Source organism: Ursus americanus, chromosome 7, assembly GCF_024610735.1.
Source record: "Ursus americanus isolate L20-20 chromosome 7, mUrsAme1.1.p, whole genome shotgun sequence".
NCBI classification, from domain to species: Eukaryota; Metazoa; Chordata; class Mammalia; order Carnivora; family Ursidae; genus Ursus; species Ursus americanus.
This window is the reverse complement of record NC_142133.1, coordinates 37,408,054-37,425,964: the sequence shown is the minus strand read 5'-3', so window position 1 is coordinate 37,425,964 and position 17,911 is coordinate 37,408,054. Positions and strand designations below refer to the sequence as shown.

Sequence of the window (17,911 nt, the reverse complement as noted above, 5' to 3'; positions counted from 1 at the left end):
AATTTTTCCAGAAGATGACCTTAGCATTTCCAATTTTTATATTTCTAAGATTGGAATTTGGAAAACATGAGGGGAAATACCATTGCCAACGCTTCCATTTAGAAAAACGAAGTTTCCTGTGAGTCAATGTATAGAATTTTGTAAGTTTTGCCTATAAGGTTCTGTGATTGTGGTTGATCTATATTTTACTTCTATTTTCCACTCCTTTCCTGGGATGAGAAAATGGTATGGTAGGTCACTGGTGAATTGAGACCTTTGTCTTTCTCTTTGCTTGATCACTAAGTAGCTGTGAGGTACACTTAATCTCTTTTAAAGTCTTCTTACTCGTTTGTTATATATGAATGGTTTGGACTAGGCTAGCCCCTTGAACTACATGGGTAGGAGTTACCCACTCAGTTGGGCCGAGGTAGGTTGGGAAGGATATTCTGTCTAAGGCAGGTGTTTGTATAAATTCTGGGAGGAAATAAAAAGCATGGCATATTAGAGAACCAAAACTAGTTCATTATGACTGGAGATAGGATGAAATGAAGTGGGATAGCCAAGAGGAAATGATGAAAATAGAATCATTGTTAGATTCTGGAAGACTTATTGAGAAGTATATACTTTATTCCAGGTACATGGGGAGCTGACCATGTTTTACTGCATGAGAGTGACATGGTCATTTTCAGCTTTGGGAAAATCACTGTGGCAAAATTGTGAAAAATGCGTGGAAGAGGGGCAAGCCTAAGTACAGAAACCAGTAGGGTTGCCAGATGAAAAACAGGACACGTAGTTAAATGTGAATTTCAGGGGGGGAATTGAATTTCAGATAAACAGTGAATAATTTTGAGTGCCTGGGTGGCTCAGTCGGTTGAGTGTCTGCCTTCGGCTCCGGTCATGATCCCAGAGCCCTGGGATCAAGCCCCACATCGCATGGCATGGGGATTCCTGCTCAGTGGGGAGTCTGCTTCTCCCTCTCCCTTTGCTACTCCCTCTGCTTGTGTGCCTGCACGTGTGCTCTCTCTCTCTGTCAAATAAATAAATAAAAATCTTAAAAAAACAGTAATTTTATATAATACTGCATGGGACATGCAAATGTCAGGTAAGATAAGGACTGAAAAATTGTTGCTTTAGTAAGAAGGAAGCCAAAGTAAATTTTAGAGAGAGTACTTTTAGTGGATGTTGGGGTGGTAGAAACAAGATTACAGAGAGGTCAGGAATGAGTGGAAGATAAAGAAGTTCCTTCAGTGCTTGTAAACAACTTTTTCAGAAATTGAGTTTGAAAGAGAAGAAAGAATAGGTTATTTCATTGCCTCTGAGGATTTCAGTGGTTATTTTTCTTTATGTTGGCATTGTTCAGCCTAATGATTTGGGACTGTTTAATAGCAATTAACATCAAACATTTTATATAATGTAACTGAGAATAAAAGAAAAATAATTCTTCCTTTATTTTCTTTGTGGGCATCAGTAAAATTTACCTAGTCTACCTGGTCATTTTTCTCTTCTTTCTGTCGTTATCTTCCCTTTCCTCTGAATGATGGGCCTTTCTGGAGAAATTCAAATCCCCATTTTCCACCAAATCCAGGCAGTCAGCCTGCTTGAGGCCTGCCCTTTCCTTCCAAGTCACTGGAATCTCTTTGTCAACTGTCCGCCTGTCAGTGGATAGAAACAAGGTGTAGCCTAAGCCCCTGCCCAGACAATTAACCAGGGGAAAGAGTGAGGTTCTCTACTCTTCCCTAGGAAAGCATTTTTGAGAGCTTTTCAGCAAGGATCATTTGAAAGACTGGAGTGCTTTTAATACTTGAAATGTTCATTTATCTCCTATACCTTCTAGCACTTAAGATATTCCTTTAAAAGCACCAGTTTATCATGCTTATGTGCCTTAAGAAACAATTATTTTCATTTCCTTTTCCTCCAGCTAACCTAAATTCTCTTTAAATACTAACCTGCCTCTCAGCAGTGCCTAGGAGTTAAAATCCTTAATCCTTCTAGAGCTCAGGAGCTGTGTCCAAAGTCCGTCCCTTGACCCTTTACGTAGTGACTGTCAGCCGAAGGGCTCCGGTTGCACTAACAGAGATTCTCTTCTTTTGTTTTTGTGTCTTTGTTTGTTTGTTTTAGGGGGAAAGAGAAAAGGGAAAACACACCCTAAACTGAGTTCTCAGTGGCACAGTTTCTGTTCTCTAAGTAAGATGGATCCTGAGGATCCTACATTTAGGTCTTGAGCTCTGGAGGTAAATCCATTAGCCTATGTAACCAGAATGGGAGAGTAGTATTTATGTTGATATTGATCTAATGCAGACATTTAACATGGATGTTAGATCACTGCTTTAATACTTTACATTAAATTTCCATTGTAGGGGAAAAACTTCCCAGCGGATAGTCAAACAATTTCATGAAGCAAAAAAGCAAAGCTAGTAAAAAAAGAAAATGTTAACTTTCTCTGGGCAAGATGTACAGAACTTTTTACTTTGCCATGTTAGAAATGATCTCTAATAATGAAGACTTGTTTTAATTTAATATCTTTAAATTTTTAATTCAATGAAGAAGTGGCCATGTAGGGGGGGAAACATACTATTTTATCGTATCCAGTTCCAATAATTTCACCTTAATTATGCTGGGACATGTGTATGGCTATAGCCTAGATGTTAAAATGGACCCCATGTCAAGTTACATTGCACTTGACCTGGATGGGACTTTGTGTTCCAACAGCAATTCTCTGACACCAATGGGGTGTCCTACAATTTAATCCAATTCTAGCACTAAAACCTGGAGTTATTACAGACTCCACAAGTTAAGGAGTCGGTCCCATAAGACTGCCTCTCTTCAGACATCGGCTGCAAGTCTCAGGTGTCCAAACCACTCATACTTCTTTCTAGCTGACTGCAGATTCAGGGCTCCCCATGCTCCCTTGGGTTCAGTAATTCACTAGAAAACTCACAGAAATCACTGAAAGTTCTGTACTTCTGATGATAGTTTCATTATAAAAGCTGTAACTTAGGAACAGCCAAATGGAAGATATGCCCAGGTCAGAGTCCTGGGGAGGAGGGAGACAGCACAGAGTTTTCATGTCCTCTCCTCATTAGAATCTGGGCATGTCACCCTTCCAGCCCAGCAGTGTGTTCACTAATCACGAAGAGTTACTAAGCTTTGGTGTCCAGGGTTTTTATATGGGCCTCCATGACATGGGCACGATTGAATAAGTAATTGGCTACATAAATGAAATCAATCTCTAGCCCCTTTACCCTCCCTGGAGACTAGGATTGGGGCTGAAAATTATAACCCTCTGATCATGAGCTTTGTCTTTCTGGCTGGTCCAGCCCCTCCCTTAAAACTAAGGGCATACTTGAGCAACCTTGTTAGCATAAACCTAGGTATGGTCAAAAGAAGATCACTGTGAATCGCACCTCCTGTTGCTCAGGAGCTTTCAAGGGTATGTGAAGCGGTATTCCAGGAGCTGGGGACAAAGACCAGATATATTCTTTATGATATCACAGACCTCAAGAGTATATTTCATTTAGTCCTATAGCTTTAAGGAAGTGAAATATTATTACCTTCATTTTACAGCAGAGACATCTGGTACTAAAAACTTACATGATTGGCCCAAGGTCACATAAGTGAATTTTAGAAAGGACTAGAATCTCAGTTACCTTAGCTAATGATATATCTATCTTTTGTGGACACCAGCTTGCATTATGAGACTTTGTTTTCCTAGCAAATTGTGAGAACATCCATGAAATATATACCAAAGAAATACTAAATACTCTGTTTGAAAAGAATTATATTGACTTTTTAAAAAATCTAGCTTTTTTAACTTTGGGCACTTCCCATGTGGAATCTGCCTTAGTCATGTCTCTGACTTTCAGCATTTTTCATAGTGCATATGATATACCTCCACCCTGTTCTGAGTTCTGATAGTGAGTCTTGATACTTTTCCTTTTAACAAGTCAGCATTTATTTTATATTGCACCTTATATTGCACCTTATTTTGCAGTGATAGATCAGGATTGTTACTGTCATCATTGGCTGGGGAAACTGAGGCAATGAGCTTTGTCCCCAGAAACTTACATCCTCCTCAATATCATCAGTTGAAAAAACTGACACCCTACTGCTTTTTCCAAAAATGATTTGAGAATACTTTCAACAGGATAAATTGAAAAAATTATTATAAATTAGGTACCATAGTCTCCAATTACCCGCAGTTTTGCTTCCTGCGGTTTCAGTTACCCAAGAGCACCTGTGATCTGGAAGCAGACGATGCTCCTTCTGAGGTATCATCAGAAGTCAGTAGTAGACTAACACTGCATCCCAGCGCCCGCGTCACTTGTCTCCTCTATCTCGTCACGCAGGCATTTTATCTTCTCACGTCATCACAAGAAGGATAAGTATAGTACGGTAAGCTATTTTGAGAGAGAGAGAAAGACCACATTCACGTAACTTTTATTACAGTATATTGTTGTAACTTTTCTATTTTATTATTGTTGTTAATCTCTTACTGTGCCTAATTTAGAAATTAACGTAGCTATGTATGTATAGGAAAAAACATAGTATATATGGGGTTCAGTGCTCATCCGCTGGGTGAGTTGGTACATATCCCCCTGCAGATAAGGGGGGACGACTGTGTAAGAGAGCGAAAATGGGTTGAAGAGAAGAAACATAAGAATCTAAGTGTCAGGATTAATAGAGAGGTAATATAAAAATGTATTGATGGGCAAGGTGAAGAATATATGAAGTCTATAGCTCTCTATGGGCAACACACTTTTATAATCTGAACTGAGTAGAAGCCATTGTGTAGTATCATGGGCATTGCTTCAATCCTAATTTCATAGCCAATGTGAAAGATAGAATTCATACTGCTACGAATAAAAATGCTCATTCTTTGTCGTTTCAAAATCTGAAGTCATTCTTGGCACAATTAATTTTTTTAAAGATTATTTATTTTTGAGAGAGAGAGAGAATGTGAGCTGGGGGAGGGGTAGAGGGAGAGGGAGAGAGAGAACCCCAAGCAGACTCTCCGCCAAGCTGGAGCCCAACACAGGACTGGATCTCACCACCCTGAGATCACGACCTGAGCTGAAACCAAGAATCAGACACTTAACCAACTGAGCCACCCAGGCGCCCCTGGCACAATTAATTTTAATTTACGTTCATTATAGTTGACATCATCTAAAGCTGGGCTGTCCAGTGCTATAGCTACCAGCCTTAAGCGGCCGTTTGAACATTTGAAATGTAGCTAGTCAGAAAGGAGATGTGCTGTAAATGTAAAATACATACCGAATTTTGAAAAAAAAATGAATAATTTTTTTAAACTAGACACCATACCCAATGTGGGGCTTGAATTCACGACTCTGAGATCAAGAGTCACATGCTCTCCAACTGAGGCAGCCAGCTGCCCCAAACATGAATAATTTTTAAAATATTAGTTTCATGTTTTTTTAAGATTTTATTTATTTATTTGAGAGAGAGAGAGAGAGAGGGAGAATACAGAAGGAGAGCGAGAGGGAGAAGCAGACTCCCCGCTGAGGAGAAAGCCCAACGTGAGGCTCGATGCCAGGACCCTGAGATCATGAACTGAGCTGAAGGCGGCCACTTAACTGATTGAGCCACCCAGGTGCCCCTAAAATATTAGTTTCATGTTAAAAGTGAAATATTATATATATATATATATTGGGTCAAACAAGATATATTATTAATTTTAAAATGAATTATTTTGTTTCTGTTTTTAATGTGTCTACTAGAAATTCTAAAATTACACATGGGGCTTGCGTTTCTTTTTGGACAGTGCTTTTCTAGAAAATTGATTTTCGCTGTTATGTTAAATGACCTGCAGAATCCTTCTCAAAATCCTTCTGTAAAATTTCCGTTAGCCACAGCTCTATGTATATGTTCGTACAGCAGAATCATCAGTGCTGAACAAACACATGGATAAAATTAAGTCCTTAAAAGCACAGCAAAAATGTCAAGGATATAAAGTTACTACTTCAGAGCACTAGTCTTTCTCATCTCTCTCTCAGGAAGCCCACCTCTCTCATGGCAGATCCTCAGCTTTCCAGAGATTATACACAGAAGCACTGCTGATTGCTAATTGGAAGAAGCTTCTTTTCACCATAATTTTAAAAGATATATTATGAAATTGGCCCTTTTTTGCAAAATGGTGAAGCATTCAGGAACTTCAGAGGAAAATTATGACTTTGTACAAATCTGTATATTTTTATGATTTTATTATTCCTAACTATAAATACATGGGAAGGAATATTTCATATGCATATAAAGGAAATGTAAAGTGAATATTTGTTTTTGGACATTCCAGGTGGGGGATGCATATTGAAATAATAGAAGGATCAGACTCTAACTAGGTCACTGACTTAACCTTTTGGGCCCTAATTTTCCCATCCGTAGAAGTCCTCAGTGGTTACAAACGCTTCCTTCCGCTTTAGGATTATAGGCTGTACGCTCGAGTCCTACGTCAGCTCTTGCTCTGTTTTTGGCTGTTATTTTTCTGTGGAATATTAAGGTAAAGTCCACTGCCACGTGGCATGACATTGTTCTGTCATTCGTGAAGCTCTTGACTTTCCTGAGCCCTTCTTCCTCTGCAAAGAACCGCACAATGCAGAAGTCACTCTGTTTAATGTAGTGACCGCAGCTAAGGATTCCTATCCCTCATTTAAAGTATTCTTTCTTCAGACAAAGAATAGCACTTTATTTCCATAAATCACCCAGTGCCCCCTGGACTTCATGAAATGGTAGGAACTTACATCATCACCGTCTTTTCAATCTTGAACAGATGTAGTTTTTAGTTTGCTTTGCTAGAGTCAGCTAACCAATTTCATGAAACTGTTTACTGATTCTTCTTATATGTTAAATAAGAAGTAGAGATCGGCTTCTCTGCTTTTTAGGTTTACTCCTCATGCAACAGCTTTTCTCTCCAGGTGAATGTGTGCTGTCACTGACACCAGTCATGCAAGTGCCAGGACCCTCCTCTCCTCTCAGCGGTGCGGTCTGGGGACAGCCAGGTGGAGATTGATTGGCCTGCTTACTTAGCAGCAGCATGGAAGTTCCTTCTTGCTGGGGGCCGTTTCTTCGCGTATGGGAGATTAATTCTTTCCTAATTAAAAAGCCACTTCTCTCTGTCCTAGCTTTCCGTGGTCTTTCAGGGCAAAAGGAGCTTGGAAAATTGAACTTAATAGTCATTTGTAAATCTGTTTGGAGTACCGGTTTGACATTTGCAATCAGATTTTAATATCATCACTTTTCATCAGGTTTCTCTCCCAGAACTTTGAGAATCCATTCGAGTTAGCCTGTGCTCTCCTCTGCCCTTCTTGGGGTGGGAGATGTAGTGAGTTACATACGTAAGGTGTGAAAAAGCAGAGAATCATGTGCAGCCCAGAGTCCTACCCTGGCTAAATAACGCTGTCTGGTTTTTATGATCCCATGTCCGTGGGAGCACACTTCCACACAAGAGTCAGTAGCATCTGCAAGGTGTTTTTTCCCTCCCACCCTCCTTTTCCTGTCTCCTGGATATCTGTCTCCTTCGTTCTTACTTCCTCATGTTCTGGCCGACCTTTCTCTGACCAGCAGGGCCCTGAGTGGATTCCCTGCGGAGTCTATCAGCTCCTCTCTGTAATTAGCTTAGTGGAGCTACTGTGAAGTGATGCAAGAAGGGGTTAGCTTCCCCAGAGCCACGCTTCGAGGTCTGGCACACCCCTTACCTGCGGCTCCAGGGAGCCAGAGACCAGGAAACCATTATGTGAATACAGCAACAGCGGCTCTTATTTTTTCAATCCCACAAAACCCACATGTGACCTGACGTGACCCTAAGGTATAAACAAGTAGCCAACATACTTTGGGCTCCTGGGTACAGCGTTTTCTTTCTCACCTGGCGTTTTGGCCAGAACCAAACCTCGAATCACTTCCGTGAGGGCTGGTGATGCTGTCTTGTCTGTTGTCCGACCTGGACGTTCGCTGGGAGCAAAAGTAAACGACGGTATCCAGGGACCTCTGGTTACAATTTTGCCCCCTGTCTTTTCAACTTCCTCTTATGTAAACCAATTGTGGTTTTCTCCAACAATTACTGTTTAACCTATTTGTCAAATATTGTACTAGTTTGCTTTTCTGAAATAAATTTTACCTTGTTGCTCTTCTTCTTTCAAAAATTGTTCTTGTTCCGTGGACGATTTGCATAAAATAGATCTGTAATTTTGTGACTCAGTACACCCTTAAAAACATGATTGTTCCCCTTGAGTCACTTCAGAAGAACTAATTTTATTTTGTTTCTCCCAACTTGCTTTTGATAAGCTCCCTGATGTCCTATCTAGATGTACAGATTGTAGACTGTCATTTTGACTTTCTCAAAGCCCCTTCTAATCTGATTCTACCATTTTATTTTAATTAGGGTTCTATGGTGTTTATAATTTTTTTTCTTCAGTCAAATGTGAATGTACCAGATAATTTTAAAGTTTATTTAAAATTTTTTTTCCTTCCCCCTCTAAGTGATAGTGTTAGTTGATTATAAGATCAGCCTTCAAAAAGTCTAGAAAGCATTTTGAAATTAATGGCATCCCTTCTTCTTCTCTTTTGGTAATTTTTAATATGAAGATTATTAGGAATGTAAACCTACTGGATATTTTTGAGAAATAAATATTGTTTTTAAAAATGATTGCCAAATCTCAGAGACTTAAGTATACATAAGAATGTGAAGGAATGTTGAATATTTGGTAAGTAAAATACTTTGTGTGATTTTCTTTCCCCACTTGTACCTTCACTTAACAATATACCTTCTTTTCTGTAACTTTTACACCTCCTTTTTATTATTTTTTTTTAATGAAAAGATTTCCTTTATAAACTTCAATGAGTTGGCAGTTTCATCATTAAAAGATTTTTCACATTTGCAAATTGGTTCTTGGAGTCAAGCCCTGATGGCAGCTTTGACTCCGAGAGTCCCTACCAGTGATAGTACAAGGGCAGGAAAGAGCTGCTGGGCAGAGCAGAGCCCTCTGGAAAATCCGCCAGTGGTAGTCAGGAGCACTACTAATTTGAACCAAGTTTTGAAGAGGAAGCTTTCTTCCCAGCCTCACTGGAACCTTGACTCAGCCCCTAAGTAACACATACTGGTCAAAGGCCCGGGTTTGGGTCTGTTTGAAATAGAGCAAGCACCATCTAGTCTCGCGATACTTTGGCTACTCTACAGAACTTCAGGCTTTGGAAGCCCTTGGAGACTGAAAACCTCTTACAGATCTTGGAATCTAGAGATAAGTCCCAAAGGGACTTGTCCATTGTGTCCCATATGTACATTGGTTCTACTTAGTCATGATGGCGTACTTGTACCCCTTTTTGACTTCAAAAGAAGGAAGATTTCCATTTGGCACGCTAAAGAGAGGCTTCTTGTGTGTACATGGGATCAATTTGTCTAGGCATCAGCCTGTTACATAGACTGGGGCTCTTTGCCCCCCTCCAATGTGTAGTTTTCTTCTCTTTCTGTTGAGCAACCTCTGGGAATTCGGGTGTGCAGACCAATCCCAGTTGCCTGTAATGCTAAATCTTGAACAAGTTATTCTCTCGTCACTAGAGAAAGTATAACTAAATCAGCACCACTAAGTAATTTTGGCATAAGTGTGTGTGTTCTGTTTCCTTTTCTTTGATTATGAAAGTGGTCTGTACTCATTTTAAAAGTTTATAAAATATAAAGAAGAATAAAGCTCTCTTGTAATCAATCTGTAACAGCTTCCGTTAACATTATGAAATGAGTACTTACTGTCATGTTTTCTGTGCATATTGTATTTTATAGAGTGGGAATCGGACTATATATACAAATGTTCATTTATTTAAAATATTCACATTTTCTTATGCTTTAATTAACTCTAGGAGAACAGTCATGTTTTTAAAGGTATATTGAGTCAGAAAATTAGAGGAGATCCATTTTATGCATTTATTGAAATTCTTAAATAACACCAATAAAAATCACTGTGCTGTGGTTAACATACTGTTAGTCATATCAGCTTCCTTTAAGTGAAAGACGTAACTATTTGCCTGTAAATAAATTTGCAGTGCCAACTCACTAACACATCACTGAACGGTAGCTGAATCATTTCTAATGTTTCGTCCTGGGTATATAAACAGCGTGTTTTAAACTTTTGTTTGGTCACCAGTCCTCTGAGAATTCAGTAAAAGCTATGAACCTTCTTCCCAGAGAACCGTATATTCACACAAAAAACTAATTGTAATGATAATCAATTATGATATGCCAGGCACTCTGCCAGCTGCTTTATATGTGTTATTTCATTTAATCCTCATAGCAGCACTATAAGGAATGCACTGTTTTCTTCATTTTTGAGAAAAAGCCATTGATGCTTTAAGGAGATTAAGTAATTTGCCCGTGCCCATAGACCTAGTATCTTGGGCTCAAACTCTGCTATTTATCACCTCAAAACCCATCCCCTCAATCATTGTGCACGTAATTTTAAAGAACTCACCAATTCCTAAAGCAGGCTTATTGATACTCATGTTAAGGACACACTACCTATTGCAATCCGAAGATTTTCATTGGTGGTGAAGAGTATGTGTGGTTAACGAATCTTGCTGGTTTTGTACCTTATTTAATTAATATGAGTGTTTGTTTTACATCTACTATTTCAGATACTTGTTAGGTTCAGCGATATGGTCCTCATCCTTAAGGGGTTTACTTATCTACATGAGAAGACAAGAATGACACACATGAAACAATGGGAAAAAATACAAACGTGAAGTTCAATATCCAGTAATCAAACATTTCCATAAACTGCATGTGAACTCAATCTCTGTACTTGGCCATACCTTCATGCACTTGTCACTCTTTGATTCCCTTCGATTTATAAAAGCAGAATCAAATCTAAAAAGCCATTATGTCCTCTGGGAACCTGGAAGATTCAGTGTGTCATAAAAATGAGGCCTATAAAGTGAGACTCTGGGAACTAAATCTGTATCACATCTGGATTCCTGCGTGGTTTCGGCAGTGTCATCCCTTGGTCCCAGGGAGCATGCTCAAGAAGGAGATGTGAGAATGGGTAGCCAGCTCTCAGGCATTCAACCCACGTATCACAGGGTAATTGTGTTGAGTTGGACATGTGTAGGTAAGCAGAACACCTTGATAGTCGCTACTTTTGACTCAAGAAAGGTTCCTACTGACAGTGGAACTTCGGTACCTCAAATGATGCAGCGTCGCCTTGGCTGATGCAGGGGCAATGGGGGAAAGCTACCGACCTGGGATGAACCCAGCACGGGAAGCTTATTTAAGCTGACCACTGACGGTCAAGGCTGTCCAAAAGAGAGGCTGTGGCTATAATTCAAAGAACTGCTTTCTGTAAGAGCAGAGTATGGGAAAATCGTCCATCGGACTTGAACAGCCGCTCTCTACAAGGTTAGCACGTGTAATGGCTGTTGTAAGATATGGAGGACGGCGTGTGTCAGGTTTTCTATTAACATGGCCCTCATCAAGTATTTGTGCGGCTGTAGGATTTCACTCTTCTAAAACTTGAATCATTTGGGCTGTAATAGGATAGAGTTAACTTACAAATGCACTTGAATTTTCTTTTCAATGCAAATCAAAACCTAATGCTGCTAATCATGCTAAATACAGTTTCTCTCCTTCCACTTACAAGTCGTTTTTGTGGAAATGTCTAAAATAAGAGTATTTGTGTATGGTTGTAGAATACGTCTGTGCTATATATTAGTTTAATAAATTGTATTAAATTTCGTTTCACATGACGTTTCCATAATCCCTGCAACTTAACATGTTAGCATTATTTTTTTAAGTGGGACAAGGATGTTATGAAAACCTATTAGGTCTAAGAAGCCCCAGATGGAAAATATTTTTAAAAAACAGGAATTCCTATAATTGTTCACAAATCATAATTTAAATCTAGCCAACTACTGGACGTTGCAAGTAATTTTCCAGGCATTTATGCAAATATCTTGATGGATTTTATCTCATTTCAAAAGAAAAGTATGATACCGAGTCTGTATAATTTCTTAAATTCATTCCTAGAGAAAAACATAATTGAAAGGAAAACATTCCTTTTCATATTTGCTTTGAGCCAAGACTTGAGTTGTTTCTGAGGTAAATAGTAGATTGATGTTAAATGTCTATCACACTTCGGCTTTACGGAGAGAATTCAAGACATAGTAACTGTCCAGCTCTTGAATTTTCTCTCTCTCTGCATGGGGCGTGTGTGTGTGTGTGTGTGTGTGCGCGCGCGCGCTCATGCACGGGTGTGCATGTGTGTAGGGAGCTTAAACAAGACCTTTTGATTTCATAATAAGCTGGGCTTAGGGACGATAAAACTTGACATTCTTAACTGTTCCTCGTGTTTGTCCCTGTAGCCCCGTACAGTTACCTTCTTGTTAATGATGTAGAAGTCAGAGTCATAAACTGATGTACCCAAGGCGCTACTGTAAATTGCAAATAGCATTCATGTGGTCTCTTTGACCTAAGACTAAATTGGGGTAGCGGGAAGAGAAAAAAGAATTTTCAAGAGTGGGAAAGAAGTAGAAGTCAAGGACAAAGAATACGCTAGTAGGATGAACATGTGCAAATGTTCCTTAAGCTTTTGCAGTGAGATTTATTCAGATGGGCCTTTTCATATCTGCAAATGCTCCTTTGCTCAAGAGCCAAGCAGTGGATCGGGACAGCTTCTGCTGGGTGTGTGTGTGTGTGTGTGTGTGTGTGTGTGTGTGTGTGTGTGTGTGTTGGCAATAATGCAGTCATGAGATAATACAAATAATCAGTGAGGGAATAATTAATGATGTGGCAGGGAATATTTTTTGATAAATGCTTGGGGAATGAGGTGACAGGCGTGAAATTAGAAAATTCCTTCAGCGATCTAAAATATAAATAGCTTTCGGAACTGAAAAGAGTTTCACAGCTGAAGATTTTATTGTGTTGAGAGGAAAAACTTTTTTCTCTCCCCCACTCCCTCCTCCTTTGCAAGTTGTTTGTCCATTCACAAAACAAATACTCTGAAGCCCAGCGCGGCTCATGGGAATAAATTTCAGGTCGAATTAGTACAGTTTCCTTGCTGTCAGGATGCTGGAATTAATGGTGTTTTGATGACACGAATTTTGAAGGGCAAACAAAGAAGCTGAAGGGAGAGAGACATGACTCCTTAGAAGCTTGGTCCTCCTCTCCCCCAGCCTCTCTTGTCTTCCCTGTCATCCGTCTGCCAATCTCCCTGTCCATGGTTAGTTAAAGGCGCTTTTTATCCTCTTTTCTTTCCCACAGAGTTTGCCAGATCCGGCCCGGTGCCTGGGTTCCAGGAGGACACGCTGCAGTTGGCCTTCATCGACTTGAGACAAGTAAGTCTTTGTGTTTTTGTTTTTTGTTTTTCTTTTAAGATGTGTGACTGAAGACCATCAGGTCTTAAGGAAAAGGGGAGGGGAGGGGGATTGGCGTTGGCGATTCACACTGGAGACCTAAGGGTTTTTCCCTGTGTTTGAGGCCACCTCTTTTATTTAGCTATCTGGGATCCTTAGCTATGGTGGAGTTAAAGGTTTTGTGGGTAGAAGGGAAGGCAGGAGGTGGGAGGAGGGACCCAGAGAGTAGAGGGACTCAAGTGACCCTCAAGTGATGTGACCCATTGTGCTATAGTTGGCTTTTGCAGACACAGCAGAAAGATAACTCGGCAAACCAATGCTAGCAGGTGCACTGATGCAGAGACTGCCTGCCCGGAGGACTTTTGTTTGCAGATAGAATGAGGGCGGCAGCATTTAAGAAAAATGAAATATTTTACATTCTGGATTGTTGGTTTGGCTTGTTGACTTTTTTCTGTTCCCTTACATCTTCCCATCCCCTCCTTTGTAGCATGTGGTCAGCCATGAGTGACTAAGTGGTGGTTTTAGAAGGTGATTAGCAAAGGCCCCGACCAGTCATGCTAGCCTGACGGGCAACCCTATTAAAGCAATGTTGATGAAAGCCGGGACTCAGGCGTACCTGAGTTTTTGCAAGCCCATCGGATAGAAAGAGTCGTTCTATAGGGCTGTTGCTTGCGGATTGAAATGGGTAGGTTGGTAGGCCTTGGTGTTTTGGGTGGAGAGGAACAGGATGGGCGGGGGCCGAAAGAGGGAGAGAGTTAACTGGGCTCTGTCATCTCTTCACTCTGAAGATGGATGGGGTTGGATAGAAAGTGTGAATGAAGTAAGAATCAATGACTGATGCTTCTCTCCTATTAAAACAATCTTTTTTTTTTTGTCTGTTTTAAAAAGGGGGCTGGCTTTGTTTCTCCTGCCATAATGATGCAGTGCCTCTTGTTTTCAGAGCTGACATAGTTTGCATTCTGAAAACTTTTAGATGCCCAGAGTATTTCTTAAAGCTATAGGACCCCTTGTATTGGTAGTCTCCTTACCACTGTGACTCGATTCATGCTGGAACAGCTTTTAACCCATAATGGATGGCCTGAGCTACCCCTGAATCCTTGTGGATGGGTGGTGTAATCTGTCATCTGATGACAATTCTGGAAAGCCCTGTTAAGCAGAAAACAGAAAATTGTGTCTCTATAGACCGCCAAAGTTTGAGGATTCAGGCCGCGTCCCAGAAACGTGTGTCAACTTAATATTTGGGGGCCGAGGTGGGGGTTCTCTTACACATAAAGGCTTTCCCAGCATGGTCACAAATGGAGCTGAGTATCTCTTTGCACACTTAAGACCTTCCACCTGTGGATTCAGCAACTCAACAGACACAGGTTTTAACCCCTTGGAGGACGTGAGGCTGAAAGAGGGGGATTTTTGCTTTAGCATTTTATGGAGTGTTATCTGTTGGGACTTTTCTTCCCTGTTTCTTCTCAGAAACTTCTGAGCCGATTGGCTTTTCTTGGAAAGCAGACACTGAATTTCATTGGAGAGACATACCCAAGGAAAAATTTTTCCTTTCTTACTATTCATGAGAAGGAAGCGTGGTCATTCTCTCTAGTTTGTGGTTTTGGTCCCTATGGAAAGCAACTAGTGTTCGCAGAAAATGTTAACTAAGGGAGTAAGTTAGAAAGCACAGCCAAAATGAGGTGGATCTGAGCCGGGGATGAATGCTCAAATGCTTGTGAGCTCTCAGCACCGCTGTTCACGCTGAAGTTCCGATTTGCCATCGCATTTCTGTTCTCAGAGGTCCTTTTATGATATTTTAGCAGGAGAAACCCCAACTCCAAAATTCAATAATAAGAAGAGTATGCCTCTTCCTATTGAATCTGTCACCCAATTTCTAGTTATGGCTGTCTCTGTTAAAACAGCTTAAACTTTTCTAACCTAGATCATTTGAAAAACTTCCCCAGTTCCCAGGCTGAGGCTCGTCAGCAGCAGGCCTCCGGTAGGTTAGATCATTGTGAGAAAAATGATCCCTCCATGTCCCATGCTGCAAATATTAATCTCTTTGCAGTCCCTCTTAGTTGTTCTCATAACTTATTTTAGCTGAGCACCCTTTTAGAAGGAGACTTCTGGGCTATGGAGATGTTCAGACCATAAGGAGAGCACCTCAGAGTACATCTCCAGAGGAGATATCTTGACCGCGAATGATGCACAATTAAGTGTCCTTGAGTATATTGTCCTTTTGCATGTTCCCTTCGGAATCCTGTAATAGAGTTATGGAATTTGGGGGTTGGGGGTCAGTTTTAAAAATCATGCGGTATAACCTTTGGCTTGATCCTTGAAACCCTGCACGGCACCCAGAATGTGCCTGCGTATCCCCCTTGAAGAGAACTCACTGCCCCAAACCAGCAAGGTCCACCTTAGGACAGTCTGATTATTAGAAAGATATTTCTTAAGTTGGCTAAAATCCGTCTCACTTAACTCGGCCCCTTTGATTCCTTACGTTGTTACTAGCGCGTCACCGTCTGGGGACAGGCTTTGCCTCCTGCTTTATTGAGTGTCTTCTGCTAGTAGCTGAGTCTTTGTCACGTGTAACACCGTCACCCGTTCCTCATGTAGTTCTTCTACAGTTGATTTAATTTTTCTTTCATATTATTAACAACACAGATTTTTATCATTCTAGCCGGTCCCAACCGCTTTCGGTCCTGATTCGGTTTTCTAGCTTATTAACTGATTTCATCATCGTGCCCTTCATTAGTCTGAGATAACAAAATTAAACAGGCATGGCAGAAGTTAAAGGAAGAAGTTAAAGTTAGGGCAAGTTACAGCGCATAGGCCCATGCAGGACACCATAGTCGCAGGGCAGCAGGGGTCTTCTTTTGCTGTCATCGACCGTATTTGCCTCACTGGTTTATGGGCATACTTGTTCTGATCATGCTCTCATGTCCTCCTGCTTCAGAGTGTTTCAGACACTATCAAGTGAACGATAATTTTTAAAATAATCAAAACATAGAATATTGGATGAGATCATCTCTGTATAGACTATAATAGTAGAGTGTCATTTAAAAGCTATAGAAATTCAATTAGGAAGCAAATCAGATATGGACAGCAAAACTATTCATTTTCTCCCACCTGTCCTGTCTGTTCTCAGTTTCCTAATTCGTAAGGAAAAGAGTGAAATGACATTTTGAATACACAAGCTTTCATGATGTTTTACAAGTGTACAGCACCTCATAGTTAATGCCCATGAACGTACTTATCTCATTTGTCAGACTTCTGGGCATAGAAAGCCTGCTGTTGATAATAATGTGAATTAGACAGTGCAAATCAAAATCTCCTTTGCCACTTTATGCTTTTAAACTTCTAAGTTCATAAAAGTAGGGTTGCACTACAACTTCACATTCATATGTCAAATATGTGTGCAAATTTTATCAAAATCCAAACTTGGGTTAATGTGAAATCTTGACAAGGACACCCTAAAGGGCTTGTTTATTAACAATCTTGAAGTGGTGCGTGCATTCCAAGTACTAGTCATTGCCAGCCCTTAATGCTTCATAATTGTAATTAGAATACAAGGCCAATAGTAGATTCTCAGTAGTGATTTGATTCTTTAATAGTGCTATAGTTTGTGTTTTTCTTCTGTTGTTAAGCATTAAGTACATAGTGCTGATGAACATGAGAATTTGAACTTCAGTTGATTTTCGTGTCGGCTTACCACACTGAGTGCCTAGGGTGAACAAAGCACCACCCAGGTGCTGTGGGAGTACACAAATGAATATAATACAGTCTCTGTCCTCCAGGAACAAAGAGCTGATCAGCAAATACTTAATTTTAATATAAGTCACACTGTAATAAGTATTACATTGGAAGGATGGAGCCATTGTGTATGTTTCAGTTATTTCAGTATGTTTTGCTGCATAACAAAGCACCCCAAAACGTGTTGTCTTAATAGAAGAACGATTTATTTAACTCAAGTTTCTACAGATTGGCAATCAGGATAGGTTCAGCGGTCTCACTCGTACCTTGAGGTCCAGCACTAGATTGTCTAGGGACTGCCTGGTCTAGGATGCCTTAGCTAGACTGACTGTTCTCTGCTCCATGTGATGTCTCATCCGCCAGCTGCCTGACCCAGGCTTGATCACGTGACACATTGTCAGGTTCCAAGAGAGCAAGGGGAAATGTGCAAGCCCCTTGAGGTCTACACTTGGAACTGGTAAACCATCATTCCCACCACATTCTGTTGGCCAGAGCTGGTTACAGGGCCAGCCCAGAGTCAAGAAGTGGGAAAATCGACTTTAACTTATCCTCTGGTTGGGATGAAAGACCTTTATACAAACGATGTATCTATAAATGCAGAAAGGGGCCTTAGAGTGGAGAGGTCTTTGTGAACCTAAGTAGTTGTTAAAATATATCATTTAAAAAGTGGAAAGTTAAGCTGAAAGAAAGCCAGGCATTGGTGAGAGAGGAAAGTGTTTTAAGCATAGAAAATAGCCAGTTTTAAGTTTTGTTTAAGAACAGATGGGGGTCAATTTAACTAGGATCTCGACTATCTTTCCTTCTTTTAAGTCTTAGACTAATTTCTTTAAGCTCCCGTTTCTTAACTTCTCTTCTTCTT

At 40.3% G+C, this 17,911-nt stretch overlaps 1 protein-coding gene across 4 annotated transcripts in view; it reads left to right on the top strand.

Moving 5' to 3' along the window:
• The window catches only part of EXOC6B (exocyst complex component 6B), a 600,442-nt gene that overhangs the window by 437,540 nt on the left and 144,991 nt on the right, over positions 1-17,911 (top strand). For all 4 annotated transcript variants that reach the window (XM_045788250.2, XM_045788249.2, XM_045788251.2 and 1 more), the window contains one exon: positions 13,229-13,302. In XM_045788250.2, coding sequence (XP_045644206.2) covers positions 13,229-13,302 — 74 coding nt within the window. The remainder of the gene's footprint in view (positions 1-13,228; positions 13,303-17,911) is intronic.